The following is a 16,544-nucleotide window of genomic DNA, read 5'->3' as shown; positions in this document are numbered from 1 at the left end:
TTTTCCTTACTTTGGGGCATTGGGACAGGGAAGGCTCTCCCAACCCATGAGATTTTGTAAATCCCATGAGTGGCTTGTATGTTTCCAGCTGCCCCCCTGCCAACCCCTAACTCCTGATTTGATATCTTTTTGTGCTTAGATGGATTGGAGAAATCTGTATTTGAATCCTGTTCCTGCTCCTGAGAATTTTGGTTACCTACATAGACAAAACTTTAAAACTATGTATGCTTGCCACGTTTCGTCTTAAATTTCCTCAAAGCTGGGAAGAAGTTATTCAGCAAACATTTATTGAGCACCTGCTATATGCCTGACAGTGTTCAAACTTCAGGGCTAGAGCAGAGAACAGTAGACAAGATCCCTGCTCTCTTGCAACTGTCCACGGATGTCAGGTAGTAACAAATGCCATGGGTATAGGTAAAGCAAGGGTAAGGAGCAGTGAGGCACAGGCATGTGTATATACATAGGAGGATTAGGGAAGGCCGCTCTAAAGGGGCCCATTTGAGCAGAGACCTACTAAGGTGATGTAGTGAGCCATGAGTTGTGAGTATATGTTGGGGAGACAGATTTGAAAGAGATGCAAGGACAAGAGGTAAGGTCATGAGGTGGGAATAGGACTGAGACCAACCTGGTGGCGATTGAATGATGGAGGGGGAAAGCCAGAGAAAGTTAGGAAGTCTCAGGGAGTGACTTTTATTATCAAATATATCATCTGGCTGCTATATTGAGATATACTGTGGGGAAAGAGGAGGGGTAGGAGACCAGGATAGAATCAGGGCTATCAGCCAGGAGGCTATTGCAATGGTATGAGATAGAGAAGATAATGGTGTGGACTAGGATGTGAGCAGGGCAGGTGGTGAGAAGTAGCTGGTTCGGGATATAGTTCTGAGGTAGAGCTCAGTAAGGTAATAAGCTCATGTTTATTAGTGATGTTGCAAGCCAGGCATGTAGCAGGTGCTCCTGAATGCTATTTCCCTTCTACTCAGGATAGGATGGGCGAATGCACAACCACATCTGCCATGCCAACTCTTTGTATAATCTCTAAACATGTTATACATGTACATCATGCACTAAGTTTATAAACAAGTAATTTGACTGGAATTTATTGGGCAGTTTTTAAGGGCTGGTCATCATCTTGGAGGAGTTATTAGTTTATAATAGGCTAAGAAAAAGTAATTACAACTGCAAACAGTTACTTAGCATTTGTTGTGTGCAGTTGGTGTTGGAAATCCTTTACGACAGCCCTGTGAAATAGAACTATTATTATTCTCACTTTCCTGATGAGGAAACCGAGGCACAGAGAAGTCAAATACTTGTTCCAGTTCACAAAACTTAAAACTGGAGAAACTGGGATTTGACCCAGGTTTTTCAGTTCCAACATCTTGGCTTTTGTATTATCCCACTTCTGTAGGTTACTATTAAAAGACTAAAATATAATTTAATCCTCTGAAGTAAATGCTGTGGGAATATAAAGAAGAGGGTTTATTTCTTGTTCGGTAGAAACCTTGTGAAAGAAATAGCATTTGAGTTAGACTTCAAAGAATGGGAAAGATTTCAGTTGTGGGAAGATAATGACTGTAGTGATGAAAAGAAATAATTATAATGATGGAAATGAATGTTTGCTAAGCACTTACCATATGCCAGCAATTTTCAACCTTTTTCATCTCATGTTACAGGTATAGTAATTACTAAAATTCTGCGGCATACCAAAAAAACCTTTTTTTTTTCTGATCTGACAAAGTGTAGGTATTCTTTTGATTGATTTATAAAAATAATAATAATAGTAATTACCTACCCTTTTTTCTCCATAGTGACCTTTTAAAAAGTCAGTTGCCGCCCTAGCTGGTTTGGTTCCGTGAATAGAGCATGGGCCTGTGGACTAAAGGGTCCCGGGTTCTATTCTGGTCAAGGGCACATCCCAGGGTTGCGGGCTTAGTGGGACGCCTCCCTTTGTATGGCCTGTCTTTTATAACCACACCAATCTCACAGGGTCCTTGTGAGATTAAAAGGAGTCAATTGCCTATACTTGAATATAAGGATTTCTGGTACCAAGAATTAACCAATCACATGCAACCTTGTTATGTGATGTGACCAGTAAAATGGAACTCTATTAAATGACCTATATACTTATGGTTCAAGACAGGGCATTCACACTAGATGGCTATTGTGTTCACTGTTGTCATTTTTTTATTTGATAGTGTAAGGTAGTGGTCAGCAAACTGTGACTCGCAAGCCACATGCGGCTCTTTGGCCCCTTGAGTGTGGCTCTTCCACAAAAACCGACTTCTGCGCATGGGCCATGGAGTTTCAATCTTTACTGTACATGCACGCCCGCACGTGGTGTTTTGTGGAAGAGCCACACTCAAGGGGCCAAAGAGCCACATGTGGCTCGCGAGCCGCAGTTTGCCAACCACGGGTCTAAGAGAAAAGAGGTCAGTGCCCATGACTAAATAGTCAGTTATTGCATGCTTTAAGAATTCTTGTGGCACACCGGTTGAAAATTGCTGTCATATACTAAGCACTATTTTAACACTTACAGAGGGATTATCTCATTTAATCTTTACCAGTGCTGAGGTACTTTTGAGTGTTTCCATTTTATGGTTAAAGAAACTGACATACACATATGTGCCTGTGTTATCACTGGTAGAAAATGGGGGAGGTGGGATTTGAGTTGGACTCCAGACTTCTGGGCAGAGTGTTAGGGGGTTGGTTCCATCCTAGGAGAGGAGAGTGATGAGCTTCGTCTCAGGTGAGATGGCATAAGGCACATTGGGGAGCATGAGGAATTTAAAACTGTAATTACCAGATTTTGTTGCACATCCTGGTCATCAAATTCAGATTCCCGGGCCTGTTATTAGCACTTGTTGCTGTACAGCAGATCCACAGACCAGCACCTGCTGAGCCCCATCCTAGAGGATGGCACACTTGCCATTGTGCCCAAGTGGAGGTCAGAACATGGAAGCCTTCGATTTCATATTAAGGCGACATTTATAGTTAGGCATGTCCATCTCTTTGCCTCTGATGAGTGCATATGGGCTTTCAGAAGCCTCCAAAAAAAGAAGTGGTTCTGTGAACATCCTTGGGTGGTAAGACAGCTAAGGAGTCAGGTGATTGGAAGATGAGCTGATATTAAAGTTCACAGGATTGTGGGGCCTTTGGGAGGGAGCCTCTTCTGGGCCAGGAGAGGGAATCGGGTTCACTAGCCATATTCAGCATGTTGACCGAGAGTGGAGAAAGGTGTTTTGGGTAGAATATTTGCTGTATCCATCCCTGAGTCTGCCATGGAGGAAGTATATGTACATACTGCAAGAAGGAAAGTGTATTAAAACACTTACACACCAAAAAACTAACGAAATGGACTCAAGCAATTCTGCCATCCCCGTCAACCTCTCATCTCTTAAACATGTTCCAAGCACTTGAAGGATCCTACTTATATATTGAAGAAGGAGCTATTCTATTTAAGGTCAATAGGAAGCCTTCGCAGAGGAGGTAATACCTGCCTATTCAGAATTTTAAATAGTGCATAGAACTTTCCAAAATGTGTAGATTTGCAGGTGTAGATATAGCATATGAAAGAGGTATGGGGCTATCAAACAGTTGTTTGCCTTGGGAACAATAATTAACAGTGAGCTAAAGTGCGTGAAGGATGTGGGTAGAATGTTTGGCACAGGTTGAACTTGAGCCTGGAGTGAGTACATAGGAACGCCTACGTTGCAGGAACTATATATGAGGTATGTTGTTTGGCACATAATTGCTGTTTACATCACTAGTACTGTTATTATTGTTGTTAGACCAAGACCGGGCCGTGTTTATAGCACCATAAGAAACTTAGACTTTATCCTGTTGAGGATGTGGCTTTATATACCAAATTTGGATTTCACAGCTACATGGAGACTGGGCTGAGGGATTTGTTCAGAGGATTGCAGTAATCCAGGCAAGAAATATTGTAATGAAGGTCTGAACCAGGGCAAAGGCAGTGAGGATGGAAGAGTGTATTAGTCAGTTCTGGCTGCTATAACAAAATAACCATAGACTGCCTGGCTTAAAAAAACAGACATTTATTTTCTCATGGTTCAGGAGGATGGGAAGCCCAACATCAAGGTGCCAGCAGATTTGGCAATAATGATTCCCATTTTGTGACATGCCAGAAAATTGGAAAACAGGTTCATTTACAAAATAATCGTGTATAACAAGAGTGGCATATCAGAGATCTAGGTTTGTATGTGGTGTTGAGGTTAAACTTTCTACTTTTTTTTACTGACATTTTGTCATTTTGAGTGTGATAGAGGGATATCTTACTGATAAAGGCATTTCCTGCCTTTCATCTCATCGTTTTTTTATTTTTCTGCTCCTGCAGTGCTGCCTAAATATATGTACTTGGCCTCTTATCCGATACCTGCTTGTCAATATTTGCTGATATTTTAAATAGTTGGGGCAATAGTTTCTGGGTTGTTGGCATGTAAGACATGCAGTGTCTGAGAGGTGCCTTTTGGAGAGCTATTTTGAGGTATGAGCTCCAGAAACATTGCATTAACACTTGTTCAGATAAATTTCCCTTTTTTGGGTGTGTCTCATTTTACTCCTTCGTTATATGGGTGTTATGTGTATTCGGATTTTTTTCTTTTTATTAAACTGTAATATTCAGAAATTTGCACATATGCATTTTCACAAAGTGAACATAGCTATAGAAACAGAACCTAGGTCACTAGACTTTTGGAAAAGTTTATTGATGTCATTTGGGAGAAAAATGAAGCCATGCGAATCTGCTGTGTATAAAGGAAAATGTGACCTTTAAACGTTTTCCTTTTACTTTCATATCTACTTACTTCCTGTTATATACTGATTTAAGAAGTAACTAATCATTCAACTAGTCTTTTCTCACATGTCAGTGTTGTACATAAATGCTGATGCTTTTTTGAAATGAAAATTATTGACCTGAGAAATACGTTCTAACTGTGCTTGTTCAGAAAGTCTTTGAAGAAAGTGTAGTAAAGGAGGAAGTTGTTCATACCTGGTTGCTGTTAAGAGAAATTATCTAAAACTTGGTAATCAAAGAAATATACAGCATTATTCTTTCAATGCCTTGTTGGGGGTACTGTTTAATCAGCCCACCCGCAGGATATGAATTCTAATTCTTGTGTTTCACTTTCTATTTATTATTGGGTGAAAGCCCAGGACTGGCAAGCTACCTATTCACTTACAGATTTTTCTCCAGTAGATAGATAGCTCTAAAGCCTGTGATTTTATTACCCTGGAAGACATTAACCAGTTTGTTTTAAGTAACCTGCCAGTCTTACTCTAACACTGAGAGAGAGAGAGAGACAGAGAGAGAGAGAGGGAGAGAGAGAGAGAAAGAGAGAGAGAGAGAGAGAGAGAGAGAGAGAGAGAGAGAGAGAGAAGAGAGCGCTTTTTCTGATGGAACTGTGAGCCTGTTCCACAAATGATCTTGGAGCTAACTTTACCATCTTATTGGTTCCTTTATAAACAAGTCGAATAACATTTTTGACACAAGTTCATTTTATAGTCCTGTGAGAGTCATTTTGCCTTGTTGAAAATCATTATTTGATGCCAGCACAGCATTTTTGTCCTGTCCCTGCATGCTCTACCTAGGAGTTGACTTTCCAGGGCATCACAGTAATGCACAGATTCCAAACTCTCAGTGGGTGAAAGTAATTCTAAAAATAATGTTATAGTTTATCATGAAAAACTAGGTTCTGATTACTAAAATTTCCTAATAAATTAATTTGTTTTTCTAGGCCGGAGCACATAAAGCACTCACTATGGAGAAAATACCATTTTGAGACATTTTTCTGTTGCCGGTGAGAGAGGAGGAGCCAATACAGAAGCGCACCCTCCTGTGTGTGTGCCTCACTGTACTGCTTTTTATAAAGCAGCTTAGTGATGAAGCCACCATTATGTCCTCAGTCAGTGAAGTAAATGTCGACATCAAAGATTTCCTAATGAGCATTAATTTGGAGCAGTATGTCTCACATTTCCGTGAGTTTGGTTTTAATACCGTGAAGGACTGTGCAGCCATAGATGACAGCGTGCTACACAAAATTGGAATATCTCCGACAGGACACCGGAGGAGGATCATTAAACAGTTACAGATAATCTTGTCAAAAATGCAAGATATCCCAATATATGCAAATATTCATAAAATAAAGAAGAATGATGAGACTTCAAAGGGTCACCCCGCTCCATCTTCTGGCCAGGATACCTGCACAGAACTGTCAGATTCATCTGGCATTCAGACACCTAGCCCAGCGCAGTTGGAGACTGTTACAAAAAATCTCGATCCAAGTGACACTGGTGTGGAAAATAGCCAGTGTCTTAAATCAGATGATGAGCTCTCTCTTCCTAAACACAGCTTTCCCATTCATGGAGAAGGACACCATCTGAAATTCGGTTCCTTTCAAGATTCTTTGTTGGGTAGTGAAAATCTTCCAATAGAATCTTTGATTGCAAAGGAGACTGTGGATTGTACAACTAAAGAACAACCAACAGAAAAAGTCGATTTGAACTCAGAAGATGTGAACAAGCTTCCAAATGTAGACCCTGACCGCCTTCCTTCCCTTGGCTGTTCAGTTTCAGAAGCCAATTCTGGACATGGAACGAATGGTTTATTAGAAAGATCACCACCATCCCCTCTCTTTAACTTTCAAGGACAAATGGTTATAAATGATTTGTATGTTCCGTCATCGCCGTTCCTAACACCTATGAGAAGCCGTAGCAAGTTGGTTTCAAGGCCATCTCGATCTTTTCTGCTAAGACATCGGCCCGTACCAGAGATTCCAGGGTCAACAAAAGGAATTTCAGGGAGGTAAGAACTTTCATGATAAATTGTAAGTGTATTCAAGTTGGAGGAATTTAATTATTTTAAACAATTACATTTTCAGTGTTTAATTTTTCCTAAATTTGACTTCTGTTATTTTACCTATTTAACCTTTTCTTCTCTTTTAAAACTTTTTTCGTTATGCCATCTCTCTTGAACACTATTCCCCAGAGTCTGTTTCCAACTCATAACTAACTGCCTGGAACTCTTTCGCTTTCGCCCACTTCATCTCTTTATTTTATCTAGCTATTCCTTCCCAGACCTTTCCTCCGCACCTGGGATTGCATTATTCCATGAGTGCTCTTTTCTTTTCTTTTTTTAAATATATTTTATTGATTTTTTACAGAGAGGAAGGGAGAGGGATAGAGAGTTAGAAACATCGATGAGAGAGAAACATCGATCAGCTGCCTCCTGTACACCCCCCACTGGGGATGTGCCCGCAACCAAGGTACATGCCCTTGACCGGAATCGAACCCGGGACCCTTGAGTCCGCAGGCTGACGTTCTATCCACTGAGCCAAACCAGTCAGGGCATGAGTGCTATTTTCATATTTGAATTGCTGACTCTGTCTCCCTACTGAATTATTTGTTCTTTGGCAGGAGCCATGTTTCTAATGTTTGTACTTCTGCTTCCTGGTACAATGCTTGGCATGAATTAATAATTCAACAGACATCTAATGAGTACCTACTTGGTACTCTTGGTCACTGTGCTAGGTGCGAAGGAGGTGGTATTTAAAAACAAAATTCAGCCAAGTAAATTTGAAGATCTAATTGGCTTTGCTCAGTGATTAATGAATCGGGCAGCATCCCATCTAGCAAATAGAAAGGAGCTCTGAGGAGCTGTACACAATGGAAGACTTCTCTAGGCAGATGGAGGCAGGGCGAGGACGATATTCTAGCAAAGAATGGATTGTTTCAGGCAAGGTCACGTTCCTTGGGGAGTGAAGTCGGGGCTGTCTTACAGATTGCCTTACTAGTGCTGCACAGATAATTCTATATTATCCAGCTAAAGGTTTCATTCCAGGGAGAGACTGAAAGTGCTGTTGGGTTAGGTTTTGTGGAGCTTAGCACGGGTGACTCCATTTTGAGCCTGTTGTTTTCTTTTTTTAACAATATAGAGGAATAATGGAGTTTGAAGTGTGGTGTGGGAGACAGATGTAAAATGATGGTAACAGTACAGTATGAAACCAGGTCCACTAGAGATGGGAACTCTGAAGAGGGGCCTGACCAGAGCGTCGGTCATCGGTAGCATGAGGTAATTGCGGAGTCTGAGATGAGCCGACTTACAGCAGAGAGAGCTTTTATCTGTTTCTCAAAGCTGACACCTAAAATAGTCGTGGTTTTCCTCTAGTGTTGCGGTGGAATATTTTTTTCACTTAGAGCTAACACTTGTCTCTCTGCTGGGAGCTGTGAGGCTGTTCAAGTTTGGCTGTTACTGATGCGATACTGAAAGCTGTTACCGATTTCTTGCACTGGCCGGAGGCTGGCATTTCTGCAAGATTCCCCCTCCCACGTGCTCCCCACCCCCATCTACTCTGTGCCCTTGCTCTCTGGGACCTTTGGTAATTACAGCCTGAAATGGTGGTTGTATTTTCAAGAGAGAACATGGTGATTTAATATTTGCAAGAGAAAACATGGCAATTCATAAGACTGTTAATTTCAGTAACTCCCATTAGAGCAGCCACTCTTTGAGGACAGAGGCCCTCATTTGTTTGTCTACCTTGGTATCCCTACTGCCAATAGCAGTGTGTGGTATTTATTAGGAAATCAATAATAACAGTGTCATTATTAGGTGCTACATTGGCTTATAATTTTCCATGGGTTACCTAATTCTCACAATGGCCCTGTGAAGTAGGTAATATTCGTCCATTTTCTTACAAGGTAACTGAGTCTTCTGAGGTTAATTTTCCTAGGATCCCAAGGATAGTGAACTGGATTTCATTCCAGTGAATCTGACTTGTGTATAGAGGTATACCTTAGGGATATTGCAGGTTCATTTGCAGACCACCCCAATAGAGTGAGTCAAGTCCTTTTTGTTGCTGAAGAGTGTTGCCTTCAATTTGTAAAAAGAAAAAGTAAAAGAAAGGCAACATCAGTGGAGCAGAAAAAGCTAAGTGCGATAAAATGAGGTATGCCTGTATAAGAATTGGGATCTAGCTCAAGAACATAGAAGAAGACTAATTTTGGTATGACCCGTTATCTTTAAAAATATTTTGCTAATTTTAAACAAAGTAACCTTAGAAGGGCCTGCTGTGAGTCTGCACATTAAAATTGCATCTTTGCCAGAACAAAATCCTTTTGGGAGCCATCAGAGTACCTTCAGATAAGAAACATTTGGCTTAAGTTTTAAATAAGATGTGCTAGTTTTCATAACTTGAAAGGCTTGTTATTCCATTATGACCATGAGTTCTTGAAAATGAGAATTGAAATAACATTAAAATTGGTAGAAAATAACTTGATAGCTGCATCACAGCCAGATTACTTGTTGTAACCTTTCTTTTCTTCTTTGATTACAGCAGTAAGGGTAGTTACTCATCCGTGATGCTTAAATCATAAAAGAGAAAGTAATTAAGTTATTTTCAGACTTTACTGTTTATTTTTACTTGTGGTCCTCACCAGAGTTGCAAATAGTAATTGCACATTTAAAAAAAATATTACAATTTGACATTTAAAATAAAAATGTGGATTCTATGAACTGAGATTCTCTCCAATCAAATAACATCTAAATGATATTTAGTACATTCCTTGATGTATCAAATAAGAACATTTTTTTGTGGCCAATGCTTTCACCTAATTTCTTTACTAATTAAACTTTTCATATAACTGTTATAAGGAATATGATGCTAGAAGTGCTTTTCTGAGGTGAAGCCCTTTGTGCCCCACCGCTATATCTACACACTTGAATCTCCAGTCACAGGGATGGTTTTCCCTCTGCCTTGGGCATTTTACATGAGTTCCTGTTCCTTTCCTTTACAGCTGGGCTGGGTGGTGCTGTGCTGAACAAGGAATCGCAAGATCTCTTGTAAACGTCTACTCCTTGAGGGAGGGGTTAGTACGAGGCTGGAAGAGCCAGTTTCTTCCTTACTACCTTCACTTGGAGCTCTTCCTAGAGCTGTAGAAACCTCCGAGCAGAAAGCCAGTCCAACCAGCTGTCATTTCCTCTGGAGCCATAGGTGTGTCCTGTGATCCTTATGGGAAGATCCTCCATAGTGCTCTAGGCAAGAAGGAACAGGTCAATTTCTTATCCTCCCCAGCTGAATGATTTCATACATCTTTCATGCAATTATTTTTTTCTTGACACAAGTCAAAGAGCCCTCCCTTTTAGGTGTTTTGCCTCTGAATTTTTTGGGGGGACAGGGGAGGAAGGAAGCAGAGAGAGATTATTTGGGGAGAAGGATAGTATGCAAGGCAGCAACCCAGGTGTGTGCCCGACCAAGGATCTCACTGTGACCTCCTGGTTCATAGGTCGACTCTCAACCACTGAGCCACCCACAGGCTGGGCTTTACAATGACTTTTTATAAATTCTGTGAAAAAATAGACTGTGACATTTTGACTTGAACATCTAAATAAAACAAAATTTAGAGAATTAATAGTTTAATTTATTGTTAGAGGATAAAGCTATCTTTCTGCTTAATTTTTACAAGAAAACATGATGCTTATACTTCCTTATTTTTCATAACAAAAAAAGGCCCACTTAGAAAAAAAATATTTTTGTAAACTAAAAATAACTTTATAATAAAGAATAAAAAGCATTAATTTGAGCAAAAGAAGTTGCGGCTCTGGAGACACTGACTTAGGTACTAACTTCAATTGTATTCCACCCAGAGAAAGGGGAGGCGTTCTTTTACATCCAAAGTTTTCATCCAATTAGGTCCATTTTGTGTAAATGAGATAGTCAAATTAAACTTCTGATTTGTCCAAATCTCAAAATCCTTTTGGTTGGCACTATGCATTCTGATTGGTTATTATGGAGTAGTTCTGATTGGTCTTGGTAGGTCTTTGTCCATTGGTCCAAAGATAAAACTAGGAACTCCTTTTTAATTCAGTTCTGTAATGACCTATACTCAGTCTTTTATAGTTAGTCTGTTAGGAATTGTAAGAACTGAAATTTCTTTTTAGACAAACATTCTCTGAAATGATGGACCCTTCATGGTCTGTAAATTATTTTTTGGTGTGTCTGCCTCACTTAAGTAATAGGTAAGTGTAAATATAAAGGGAGATTTTTGACATTAATTAACTGGTGTGCCACTGCTTTTCTTGGCAATTTTAGTGATTAAATATATGTGAAAAAATAGCATCTGTAGGTATGATGGTGATTCTCCTTGATGATCAGTTATTCTTTTGCAGTTATTCTATATTGGTGTTTCATTTAGTATTATTTTTAAGATTTGTCTGCATTGATGCACATTATTTTGTGCAATAACTCCTGTGTAGTATTTTATTACAAGAAAAAAACAACAACTATTTTCCTACTAGGTTGTTGACACTTTTCACTATTACAAATGAAAAGTGTTTATACTCTTAATGGCTTTAAAAGTTTACCAGGAGGATCAACCATTATTTCCTCTAATAAAAATAATAATGATTGGGTCATTCTGCTGCGTGTTTGCATTGTATAGGACACAACTTATGCCCTTTAAATGCATTAGCTCATTAATTCTCAAAATATTCCTAGGCAGCAAGTCCTGTTTTTATTCTCCTTAATTAAAGGAGGAAACCAGGCTCTGAGCTGTTAGGTAACTTGACCAAGATGACAAAAGCATAATAATAGGAAGGATGATGACTCCTACTTTTCTGTATGGGTTTTTAAATTTCATAGATTAACCATGCTTTATATTTAAAATTTAAAAGCTGTTTGCAGTTTTCAGGCTAACTGGTGGGAAAATAATAAGGCAGAAAGGAATAAAGAACATGAGTTTTGTTCTCACCACAGGCTTGACCTTGACTTCTGGCTTTGCCTCATACTAGCTGTGGGATGAGGCCAGGAGAGCCGCATTTTCATTGTTGGTAGGATTAGGACACCAGGTCCTACCTTATAGGGCTGTTGTGAGAATGAAATAGGAGATGCAGATATATAAACCCCTAACATAATGCTTTGGGCATAATAGGTATTTGAATATAGAATAGCTTGTGATAATTTATTCACAATAATATAAATTGCTAATCACCAGTTTTAAAAACAACTTGTTTCCTATATTGAGTGAGTCTTTCAGCTACAGTAGATAAATGATCTTGATTGGTACAGTTGGAAATCACTTGCAGGTGGATATTGAATATAAAAATAAAAAATGATCACAACTATTTCTACATTTTATGACTAATAGTTAAACCAACCAAATATGCTTTAAAATGCCACTAATGGATGTACTTAAAATAGTTCAAAATCTTTTTCTTTAATTTGTATATTTTTTTGGTAAGGTGGCACTTATTAAGCACTGTAGTTTAGAATAGAGGTTATGGAGCTGAGCTGCCTAGGTTTGAATCCTGCTGGTTACTTATCAGCTGTGTGATCATGGGAAAGTTACTTAACTGCTTTGTGTGCCAGTTTTCTTATTTAAAATGCAGATAATAGTAGTTTTTACTTCTTTGGGTATTTGTGACTATATATATATGTGTACAAATATATCTATGTAAAATTTTACATATGTATGTAAAATTCTGATACCTATTTCTGGCATATAGTAGTAAGTGGTCATAAGAATTAGCAATATTTATTATCAGAGAAAGTTACCAAATATGTAGAAAATTTGAGTGCTGCTCTACTAAAGGGTTCAAATCATTAATATGTACATGTGTCAGAAACATACAAATTTGAGGAAACAATTATAGCTGTACAAGAGGCCCAGTGCATGAAATTCGTGTGCAGGTATGGTCCCTAGGCCTGGCCTGTGATCAGGGCTATGTTCCCTGACTGCCAGAAGCCGGCCCTGCCCCTCCCCCCCGCCGCCACCCACCCCTTGTTCCCCATTTGCCATCGGGCGATGGGAGCCATGGCAGCCTCCGGCCAGGGAATAGGACTGAGAAGTGGTCAGTGTGCCTCATAGTAACTGGTTGAGTGGCCGTTCTAGTCGATCTGCCATTAGCATCAATTTGCATATTACCCTTTTATATAGAATAACAGTATGAAGAATCGGGAGATAATGAACAAATAAAGGGTGAAGTATTTTGTAATCCTTTGTTAAACTTGTATGCTCCTCCCCTGCCAAAGACAACTTTTACCTCTTTTAAAAATATATATATGTGTGTGTGTGTGTGTGTGTGTGTATTTCAGAAAGGAAGGGAGAGAGATAGAAACATCAATGATGAGAGAGAATTGATTGTCTGCCTTCTGCACGCCCCCTACTGGGGGGACCCTGCATCACAGGCAATGCCCTTGGCTGGAATCGAACCTGGGACCTTTTAGTCCGTAAGCTGACACTCTATCCACTGAGCCAAACCAGTGAGAGCCAACTTTTATCTTGACTTTAAATAACAATTACTTTCTTTATTGAAAAAAAAGTTTATCTCTTAAGTATGGCTCAAACAATGTACAGTGGGGCCTTTACTTACGAGTGTCCCAACTAACGAGTTTTTCGTTATATGAGCCGTCTCTTGGCTGATTTTTTGCTTTGAGTTGCGAGCTAAAATTCGGGTTATGAGCCAGCTTCAGGTACCCCACCGCTAGTTGGCGCAGCGAACGTCACAGTGAACGCCACAACATCAGCCCAGCATCACGTGTCTCACTCGTTCACTTTATGATTTGACATACGAGTAATTTGAGTTATGAGCTCCGTCATGGAATGCATTAAACTCGTAAGTCAAGGCCCCACTGTAGTTTTGTTTTATAATTTTTTAAATATACAATAATACAGTGAGTATTCTTTTAGTCTGGTTGATTTTACTTAACTTTGAGACTCATCTGTGTTGGTGCTTGTGGTTGTAGCTACTTTTACTACCGTATAATATTTCATTGTCTATATCAGTGATGGCGAACCTTTTGAGCTTGGCGTGTCAGCATTTTGAAAAACCCTAACTTAACTCTGGTACTGTGTCACATCTAGAAATTTTTTTATCTTTGCAACCATAGTAAAACAAAGACTTATATTTTTGATATTTATTTTATATATTTAAATGCCATTTAACAAAGAAAAATCAACCAAAAAAAATGAGTTCGCATTTCACCTCTGACACGCGTGTCATAGATTCGCCATCACTGGTCTATACCATGATAGTCATTCCATTGACAGATACTTGATATTCTCAACCTGGTCTGGTATTTTGCATAGGTAGTATATGTCTTCATGCATATATAAATTATTTCTAGACAAATGTAAGTCTGATTTATATCTAATTTCCATATAAAATAGACTCATTTTAAGTATACTGGTTGATGGGTTTTGGTAAATACATATACCTATGTGACCACTACCACATCAAGATTTAGAATATTCAGTCACTCATCCATTCCCCCCTAAAAAATCTCTTTTGTCCACTTGCAGTAAATTATTCCCTGTATCCTGCAACTATTGATCTCCTTATGTCAGTTGTGCCTGTTCTAAAATTCCATATACATGGAATCCATAGCAAGTAATATTTTGTATCTGGTGTCTTTTACTCAGCATCGTGTTTTTGAGACGCATCCATATTGCTGCATGTCAGTTTGTTACTTTTGTTGTTGAATTTGTGTGACTGTCCCATAACTTGTTTATTCATTGATTGAGGACATACATTGGGTGGTTTTATTTATTTATTTATTTATTTATTTATTTATTTTGGAGCAAATCTATAGGTGCACGTCTGTAGAGTATATACATGGGAGTAAAATTGCTCCGAAGTGTTATTGGATATGATTGTCTTCCACTTTGGTAGGCAATGCAAAACTGTTCCTATGAAGTGATGGTGCATTCCTTTCGTTTCAGGCCCTCTACCACATTGGGTTGTGTATATAGGTGGGTGTATAGTGATATTTTATTATTTTAATTTGTACTTTCTGATGACTAACAAAATCGAACACCTTTTAATGTTTTTATTGGTTATTGACCATGCTTATATCTTCTTTTGTGTGGTGCCTTTTCAAGTATTTTACCCATTTTTTTTTTCTGTTTGTTGTTTTGAATTACATTTTCTGCCTTTCATAATGGTTTTTAAAAGTTATTTATGGACTGAGGGTATGAGCCTTTTGTTGAATATATCTTCCCATCTACCTGTTGCTTTTTTATTCCTTGATGGTGACTTATGAATAAAAGTTTGTAATTTTAATTTATTCAAATTACTAATGTTTTCCCTTAGGGTTGAACTTTTTGTGTCTTAAGTCACATGAAGATATTCTATTTTATCCTCTAGCTTTGTCTGGCCTGTCACTCTGGGATTTATAATCTGCCTTGAATTGCTTTCCATATATAGTCTGAGGTAGGCATGAAGTGTCGTTTATACTGTGTGGATATCTGAGTGATCTACTTATTAAGAAGACCATGCTGTCCTCATTGCTCAGGATTGACATATTTGTCTTACATGAAAATTGGGTCTGTTTATGGACCCTATTCTGCTTTATATCTGTCCTTATATCTAGTGCTTATTTCTCCTTTTATCAGTAACATAGTGTGTAACTACTACAACTTTATAACAAATCCTGATACCTGGTGGAGCAAGCCTTCTCGCCTGTTCTTCAAAAGTTTCTTAGTTATTCTTGTTATGTTGCCTTTTCATATAAATTTTAGAATTGACTTGTCAAATTACATACATATGTGGGCGCGCGTGTACACACACACACACCCACACCCACACACACACACACTCACACATTCACTCACTTCCGTAACTTTTTTGCATTGACTCTATAGATTAACATAGAAAGTATTGGCGTCTTTGTAATATTCAGTTTTCCATATATTCTTCCATTTAATTAAATTTTCTTTAATTTTTCTCAGCAATGTTTATAGTTTTCAATGTGCAGATCTTGCTCATATTTTAATAAATTTATCCCTTAGCATTTCACAATGAAAGTTGTCTTCTCAAACTATATTTTTTAGTTATTCATTGCTAATATTTAGAAGTATTATTGAACTCTAAAAGTATTTACCTTTTATCTTTGTGCCTTGCTAGACTTACTTTTTTGAGAAGCTTTCTAGTATATTCTTTAGGATTTTTGGCTTACCTGGATACCTTTTAACTGTAAGATACCTTCCAATCTGCATACTGTTCCTTTCTTCCTCTTGTCTTATTGTACTGGTCTGGACCTCTGAAATTAGGTGAATATTGATGGGAGAGCAGACCTTCTTGCCTTACTTCCAATCTTAGGTGAAGCCATTCAGACTTTAACCATTAATTATGATGTAGGTTTTTCATAAATGCCTTTTATTAGGTTGCAGAAGTTTCCTTCTATTCCTAGTTTGCTGAGAGTTTTTTCATGAGTGGGTGTTGAATTTTGTCAAGTGTTTTTTTCTGGATATATGGTCATGAGCATGCGATTTATCTCCCATATTTTCTAATTTAGTGACTACATAGATTTTTCCATGTTAAACATATTTTATTTCCTGTCATATGCTTATATTATTCTTTTTTGCTTTCCTGCCATGTGCTTATATTATTTTTTATTTAATCCTCACCCAAGCATATATTATATTTATTGATTTGAGAGAGAGAGAGAGAGAGAGAGAGAGAGAAAGAAAGAGAGAGAAAATCGAACTGCAACCTTATTTGGTAGAAGGGATGGCAGTTTAACCAACTAAGCCAC

At 38.4% G+C, this 16,544-nt stretch overlaps 1 protein-coding gene across 1 annotated transcript in view; it reads left to right on the top strand.

The window, feature by feature from the left end:
- Positions 1-16,544, top strand: part of ARAP2 (ArfGAP with RhoGAP domain, ankyrin repeat and PH domain 2) — a 159,180-nt gene that overhangs the window by 9,474 nt on the left and 133,162 nt on the right. The window contains exon 2 of the mRNA XM_006759331.2: positions 5,754-6,820. Coding sequence (XP_006759394.1) covers positions 5,913-6,820 — 908 coding nt within the window. The 5' untranslated portion in view covers positions 5,754-5,912. The remainder of the gene's footprint in view (positions 1-5,753; positions 6,821-16,544) is intronic.

The sequence above is a fragment of the Myotis davidii genome, unplaced genomic scaffold, assembly GCF_000327345.1.
Source record: "Myotis davidii unplaced genomic scaffold, ASM32734v1 scaffold235, whole genome shotgun sequence".
Classification (NCBI taxonomy): domain Eukaryota; kingdom Metazoa; phylum Chordata; class Mammalia; order Chiroptera; family Vespertilionidae; genus Myotis; species Myotis davidii.
Note: the sequence above shows the minus strand (reverse complement) of the source record. Positions and strands in the feature narration are given on the sequence as shown.